The 8,149-nt window shown below is 34.1% G+C and overlaps 1 protein-coding gene across 1 annotated transcript; it reads left to right on the forward strand.

Moving 5' to 3' along the window:
* The first annotated feature begins 258 nt into the window (after nt 1-258).
* LOC126759465 (protein jagunal) lies at nt 259-3,135 on the forward strand. Its single transcript, XM_050474294.1, has 3 exons — nt 259-631; nt 1,219-1,591; nt 1,656-3,135. The coding sequence occupies exons 1-3, from the start codon at nt 543-545 to the stop codon at nt 1,785-1,787; spliced, it is 594 nt and encodes a 197-aa protein (XP_050330251.1). The 5' UTR covers nt 259-542; the 3' UTR covers nt 1,788-3,135.
* Nucleotides 3,136-8,149: the final 5,014 nt, after the last annotated feature.

Genomic DNA, 8,149 nt, shown 5'->3' on the forward strand with positions numbered 1-8,149 from the left:
AAACATAAACGCAATCCTGGAAATGAAAAATTAAGCTAAGTCCATAACTCTTTTATAATCCTAAATTTTAACGAAATGAATTTTACATTAAATTTTAATATAAATAGAAGTGGCAATATAGTATTTAAAGAAATAATTGCCTTAAATAGATGTATTAAGGTCTGCAATAAATTGTCACCCTGTTCGCTGTTGCCTGTTGCATTTTGCAATAATAAGAAACTTTCTTACACCCTGTGCGTAATTCTTTTCTTATACATTTTTTATGGCGTAGCAACTTTTACTTTTGGCGAATACTTATTTTATTTTTCATTCGACGGTGATATTTTTTTCTTTTCCCGTTAAACAAAGTATACTCAAACTGTATACTTTGCATAAAATACCACCGATTATAATATTTTAAACAAACGAACGAATCTTATATATCTACAGCGCAAAGTGAAATGTTATTGTAACCTACGAAAGCAGTCCTAGGAAAAATATAGAACAACTTCCTAAGAAAGTCGGTTATACATCAACGTTGATAGCTCGAACATAATCTGAATATGGCATCTCGTGGTGGACCAATGGTGGCTGGTACCGATGGCGCTGACTACGAATACAGGCAACGTGTGGCTGCACCACACCGTATGAGGTTAATATACGGCCTTTTACTAAATTTGGTTATCACATATTAACATTGAAGCTTATGAAGTAACTTTTCAATATGTCATTAGTAGTTCAGGCTAGCAAATAGTTTGCATAATTTAATATTATGTAGAGGCATGCAAGTGTTTGCTAATTCGATCGTGTTCACGGTATTTCGAGGGGCTAGACGAAGGCCGCACTTGTATGGGGAAAGTGTTTGCAGGCAAATTCTTTTACAGGGCGCTGCTCCTATTGTCTGATTACTGTGCTCTCTCATTGGCCAATTGCCAGATTGTGTTTACATTTTGTGATTATGGACAAGCGTGAGTTGGGAGCTGTCGATAGCGTCTCCGCTGCTTAATCGCACACACGGTGACGTGGGCTTTCGGAGCAACGAAATGTAGCGGCGAAAGTGTGTGCAGTGATGTATGTGCGTGTGCTTGCTTATTTGTTGTTTTGGTTTTTTTTGTTTAGAATTTGTGAAAATCATAACCTTATTTTAAATAAATAAAATTTGTAGAAATTGCACATATTTTTTAAATTTAATAATAAAGCATAATTATGATATTTAACTTTCTTTTATATTTTCTACAGTTTGCAAGGCAAAAAGCGTGTGAAATTTTGTATTTGCTATCATATCGTACTTTCTATTTTTATGGTGACCAAGTTGTCTCCAGATTTTTTGGATCGTATAGATGTCTTTTGGCTGGAGGTGGAAGAACTTGAGGTGCCAAAACCGCTGTGGTGGGAATACGTTTGGATGACATCGGTGTTTACAATGTATTTTGCTCTCTCGGCAATATTAAACAATAGCATTCGCGAAATGCAAAAATATATGATAGCCATTATGTTAACTGGCGTTATACCCGTATGCTACTGCTTTGTTTACTACTTTAGAGATTTTTGGGAATATATTAATTTAGATGACAAAACTGATATAAAGGAAACGGATATATTTATATGGCGCGTAAGTCATGAACATTTCTTTTACATTGATTTTTATCCCAAAACTAACCGTTTTAAAATTCTAGGGTATGCCTTACGCAGTATTGTGGTACGGCTTCTCTGCAGTCGCTATTCAGTTACACGGTTTTACCTTGTATTTCGCCTACAAATGCATTAGAGCATGGCGTATGCGCAGCGCTATAAAGAAGTCTCAATAGGTCAAAACTAAAACAAAGGATTGACGCACTTTGAAAACGTTTGATGAAATAATGTCCATCTTATGCAGACGGTCAACTTAGGTCTGATTAAGGCAACTGTTGCTTATGCTAATTATGGTTTTCATTCTCGGATTAAAGTGAAATTTTTTTAGTCTAACAATTATATCTTGTCTGCTTGCATATTTACGTTCATATACTCTCCACATTGAATATTTTTCCAATTGACTATCTATTGGATTTATGTTCAAGTTTTTTCGTAAAAGCATTTTAAATTGAAGCCAATAAAAAAGTTGTTACTACAAACCAAAATTGTGCGCCATTCCATACATTCTGAGTCTATTTTTGTCAGTGCATTCGACACGTTCGTCCCAATGTATAACTAGTCATACAAATATGTATTTTATAGCATACCATACGGTTGAATAATCTTACCCAAACAATTTCGAAAAGCTACAGTTTATTTGTTTAATCCTAGATTGTCTGCATAGATCAGCCAGATAGTGTAAATACTGCAATATATCGAAAAAAGTATGGATTCAAGCACAATTTAATTTTTTGCACATGGAGTAGCGTGAAGCCGCACATACATATGTAGCTACTAGTGTGTTATATCAAATTTGCGAATTAGCAACTAAAAATAATATGTCTTGGTATATCAACTGTAGTCTGCACAAAATCTGTCAAAAAAAATTAAATAGACTTTAAAGGCAATTAAATACAATGTATGTTTATACATTTAGATTTTCTTTACAGCAATGTCATTAAAGTGTTTGAAAAACTATATTTTGATATCTTTTGCAAAAGACAAATTAATTGAAAATTAAATATATTTTTTAACTGGCAATATCATGATAATCGTCTGTGCACTTGATCATTGCGTTATAAAAATACTCAAAATATTTATTTTTAGCGTTTAAAGTTCCTTATAAAATATACGAATGTGTATTCTACAAACAAAAAACTCCGAACTGCCTAACATCATCTATAAGTTTCCATTAAGGGCCAACAACTATTCTTTTGTACAAAATATGCTTATACTTACATACGTATGTATGCCTGTATATATGTACTTATTTGTGTTCTAAGGCACTAGCTGTTCATTTTGGAACAGTTGCACTAGAAAATGCAAAAACAAAATAAAAAGTATCAAATAATGATAACTTAAACAAGGAGTGGGTAACAAAATGGTTTTAAATGAAGCGTTATTTAATAAATATGAAAATATCTAAAATAAATTGTCAATTTGTGTAAATTGTTGTGCTGTTCAATTAATGTCAACTAAAATAATATTGAAAAAAAAAAATTAAGTTTATAATAAAGCTATTATATTTTGTGTGGGTTAAAAGCATTTCAATTGTCTTATTTTTTACTTGAAAATTGTGATAAAGTAAGAGGAATGAATATAAAAAATATGATTAAAAGAAAATATCCACGAGAAGCTGTACTACCACTAACCAGGTTTCAACAGAATACTCTCTCTATCAAAAATGTGCCATTTACAAAAGTATGGTTGGATCTGAACAATATGTTCAAAGAATGTAGCGATGACCAGGCTAATAATCTAAACCGAATTTCCTGAAGATAATTTGTCGAGTAAAAAAGTTTTCTATACAAGGTAAATGTGTTCGTTGGGTATAGCTCTTTTATTATTTGCCATAGCTGCTCAACGAAAATAAACCGTGCACGCTTAATGTATGTAGGTATATATAATCGCCAGTGAGCATTTAATGACTCGTTTTTGTCACATTTATTTAGTATGGCAATTGGGATCAATGCCAAGACGTAAATAATTAAACAATCAATACTATTTATATTTTAATTTATTTGTTTGTATACCTTGACCCAAAGGTGCTCTGACGCCTACTAAATGAAGTATATACTAGATTTAACGAGTTCACTACGGGATCCATTTCAGACAGAGAGCCAAGGGAGAGCAAAGCTGAAATGTATGAATTAATGCTACGAAATAGCTTCCCCTGAATGAAATAAAACACTTGATAGTATCCACCTTTAGGATTTTTTTACCATACCAGAACAAAAACAAAAAATATCTGGACAGCTGAGGACAGAGCTTTACGAAATGCGATTTCTTTTTCTGTTCTTACGTTTATGTACCTAAACAGAAGGGACCCAAGATTTATATCCAACTAAAGCGGGTCATTTAATATAATTTTCCAAAACTATTTTTAATCTTTCTTAAGTTGCTCTACAAAAACAAAAACAGAAAAATCGTATTTAAAACTCTTAACAAGATATGAGAAGATCGAGAGATGAAATTGTGGATTCAATATTTGTACATGAAAAAATTTTGCATCGTTACTTGACTTAGAGATTGGCAGTATTACTAGAAGCCTGGCGAGTTTTGCGATATAAAAATAAATATTCGATAAACAATAATTTTTATGACACAAACTTTTTATTAATTTTTTATTTATTTATTTTTTTTTTTTACGAAAATTTAGCGACATTGAATTTTTATTCAATCAAATATTTATTATGGAAGAAAAATTGCGCTACACACTGTATGCATTGCTCAACGTTTTATTCTTGTACTTAACTTTATCAAAGCATACAACAACATCTACAAAGTGACATAATGCGCCAGCCTGATGAATGCGACCACCAACACCAACGATTTTGCTCCAACGCTCTACTCCGCTACATTGCTGCTGTCACACTTTACCGTTAACTGACCAGTGAGCAGTGGTCAGGCGATGTTGTCCCTTCGGTATAAACAGACAGACAAACTTTCGGATATTTTGCAACCCCAAACGATTAAAGCGATATGTAATGGCACTATATTTATATACATGCACATACATATATGTACATACAATGTATATATAAATATTGGCTAAATGTGAAGTGGCTTTTTCACTGTTTGGTCAGTAAAAAATCCTCGAAGCGCGTTGGACTGCATTAGTCGCCATTGGCACGTGCTGCAGTGCAACAGCGCCAAGTGCACTACAAATATAAATATACATAAGTTTCTCCTAAATATTTACATACATAGATATGTACATTTACATAATTGTGAAATCAACAAAAGAAAAAAGATATTGGTATTTATTATCATGAAATGTTTTAAACTCTCTATTGTGAAAGCTGAGTGTAAATTATCCTTAAGTCCGGACAAAGCCTGCGCATAGGCAATACAAAAAGTGTTTGTTGTTGTTGTTGTCGACTATGATTTCTTAGCCTTTTCGCATATGTACTTATATAGTATATATTGTTTTTCTTCGTGCCGCCGGCAACCAATTCGCCTTCGTCGTGCAGCATCCGCCAACGAAGCGTACATAGCAGCGCTGACTGTTTGGCGAACAGCCCAAATGTACAGACAGATACATAAGCATGTATGTATGTGAACTTATATGCATACTATGTAAGTATATTGGCCGCTTCGCTGTTTGGCTTGTGTTTCACCACACAAACTACACCAGTATTGCAGTAGAATCGAGGGTCATAGGACATATGTGAGCGCAGCTCGGAGTAAATAATGCAAAACATAAAAATAAAATTAGATTAAAAATTTATCTATTATAATAAAATCCGATATGTGTGCGTAATAATGCAGCAACAAAGCATATGAAGATTAAGTGCATGAAACTAACCGAAAAATAGGCTTTATTAATTAACTTTTAAAGAATTGTGTATAACATGAAAAAATTACAAGTGCTTTAAAATATATTGAGTAAAATTAAGCGAAAATGTCTTCGAAGCAGCGCGGCGAGGAAACATATCGACGCATCACACGCGAAAAGCTGGTGCTACGAGGCAATACTGCCATTCGCACCTTGGATTCCACCACATCCTATCTGCCGTTGCTGCCTGGGTGAGTGCCAATAATTGGAAAAGTGATAAGTAACGGTAATAGGCAGAATAATTCATATTTTGGCGTTGATTTTCTAAGACAAGTTACATCCATACACCTACATATACGCACACACATACATCTGTATGTAGAGATATTTAGCTAATTATGTTTGTATGTATGTACGTGCACATCTATGCAGCTATATGCCTTGCAAAAATTGATTTTTTCTCCGACACATTAAATATCAACATCTCTGCATCATCAACAGCTTTTCGCTCTATCAACATAACGAAGGCCATACACAACATACACAGCAGCTTGATGTCCTCTTGCCGGCTGCAGAGCCCCCAGAGCAAGCAATTATTGTTATATGCCATTACGAAATCCCTGAGCGAATGACGCTTGAGCTGTTTATATGCACAAATATAGTTTGGATGTGTGTATGCATTTGTGTTTGTGTGCCCACAAGAAAGCAAATGTTCATTTTCATTTATTAATATTTCACAAAACTTTCCTAAATGGCGAAACGGGTACTAATATTTAACTTTCATATGTCTGACGCCTACAAATATGTTACACAATAGTTGTATTTGCTTGTAAGGACCTTGAAACTCAGAGCAAATAGTCGAAATCTTTCTTTCTTTCCTTGTACTTCTGCGAGAAAATTAGGAAATTTACTTGAGTCACTTTAAAGGCGCCCCTTAAAACACATGTGAAAATGAAAATAAATACCAAAACACTAGAAAAGGGCATGGTTTAGCTTTGGTAATATTAATATGGTAAAATATCGGCGGTTCAGCATTTTTTTTCGTTACAAAAATTTTACTTTAGAACTTTATTTGCACTTTTGGGCTCCCACTTCAACTGTATACTTAATATTTCAAATATTTCGAAAAATCAGCGTTTTTAATTTTTTCAAATGGGAAAATTAGAGTTTCAGCTATTTAGAACGATATTTGAGGTTTTGAAACAGACAACATTCAACATTACTAATCAGTTCCATTTTTTTAATTTCTGATCAGTGATAGTTAGTAACTTGTGTATTTATGGTTCATCATGGAGAATATTGGTAGAACTTACTCGATAGCTCTATCCTCTAAACCTTTAAACTAAGTAATTAATTTCTTTGATCTTTACTACTTAGATTTCGAGAACTTAGCTTGATGTTAAGATAGTTCTCTGTGTAGTGTGGAACCCTAATTACCAAATCCATCCCTACAAATGAAAGTCGGTTCAAAAGCAATTTTTGCTTTTCGCCTTAGTACATTTCCGTTGGAATTCTAGGTTAACTATTCCTTCATACACTAGTCGCTTAAAACTTATAAATCCACCTCCAGTTACGTGTCGTACAGAAATGCTTGGTGTTATATTCTTAGTAAAACTGTTGATGGAACAGTTAGCCGTTCTTTTCTCCACTCTGAAGTTAAATTTAATATGACAGTTCGCTTTTCGAGGTAGCTTAAACCCTTACTGTTAAAATGTTGTGGATCAAATTTTGAACTTAACGAACCATTCCGTCACAAATGTCTGATTCAGTTTTCGAAATTAAAAAGTTTCAGATCTCGACGCTTAAAAACTCTCTTGCCTTTTATGACTCGGCTGATTCCGCACCAATGCGGAAGCGCTCCTCCCGACGGTTGGTCGAAAAGAGGGTAATCGTTGGGTTATAATAATGATAGTCAAAACCTAAGTATGGAAGTCAAAACCACGTTCGTTATGGCCGAAAACGGAAGAGAATAATACGCTTGTAAAATAAATCCAAATTGGTTCGCAAGTTTCTACTTTTTTTCAGTTGTTTTCTTCTATTTTTTACATGTTAGAAATCTGTTTAAGCTGGAAAATTTTTGATGAATTGCAGAAAGCCCGCAAACTCACCAAATACACACTCACACACACGCACATAGTCCTATACTAATTATTAAAAATATATAGTTCGCTACTCTGGACATTTAGTTTAGTTGACGTTCCTGTTGTTGTAGTACCATAAAGTTTAGCGTACTTTGGTCGGGAGTTATGGTCGAATTTTCACATAGTTTTCGAACATTGCCTGGCATATATGTACACTCACATGTTGGCATATTTAAAATAAAGTTAGTTGACTCAAGAATTTGCTAGTCACCGACAAATGTTTGTGAAAAATATTAACTTCATGAAAGACGTCACATTGGCTAGTCGGCCGGTCGCATTTGCATGTTATGCCTATCAAATTGTTTCATGCCAAAACGCAATTAACGGTATATTTAGCAAAGTAAGTACGAGGGTGGGTCGTTGAGTATTTGATGCAAAGTTGCGGCCGAGGCAAAACCATCATTTCCGAAAAGGTTTTTTCCATGGACCTATCAGCTCTCAGCCAATCCGAGCCGAGATAAATTGTGGGAGACTAACCATTTGTCAGTTAATATCAAAAAGCGCACGACAAATGGAAAGAAAGTTCGACCAAACATTCAACAGAGATGAAAGAACTAAATATATAGATTATGGGGGAATATAGACTAAATTTCGCTAACTTGATAGAGACTGAGGGCATCCGCGATGACATTAATAGCGA

Source organism: Bactrocera neohumeralis, chromosome 2, assembly GCF_024586455.1.
Source record: "Bactrocera neohumeralis isolate Rockhampton chromosome 2, APGP_CSIRO_Bneo_wtdbg2-racon-allhic-juicebox.fasta_v2, whole genome shotgun sequence".
In the NCBI taxonomy this organism is placed as follows: Eukaryota; Metazoa; Arthropoda; class Insecta; order Diptera; family Tephritidae; genus Bactrocera; species Bactrocera neohumeralis.

Excerpts from the sequence above, each read along its gene's own strand:
- LOC126759465 (XM_050474294.1), top strand. The coding sequence starts at position 543 with ATGGCATCTCGTGGTGGACCAATGGTGGCTGGTACCGATGGCGCTGAC. Across the intron at positions 632-1,218 it reads GCTGCACCACACCGTATGAG|TTTGCAAGGCAAAAAGCGTG; the intron begins GTTAATATACGG and ends TATTTTCTACAG. Across the intron at positions 1,592-1,655 it reads CGGATATATTTATATGGCGC|GGTATGCCTTACGCAGTATT; the intron begins GTAAGTCATGAA and ends TTAAAATTCTAG.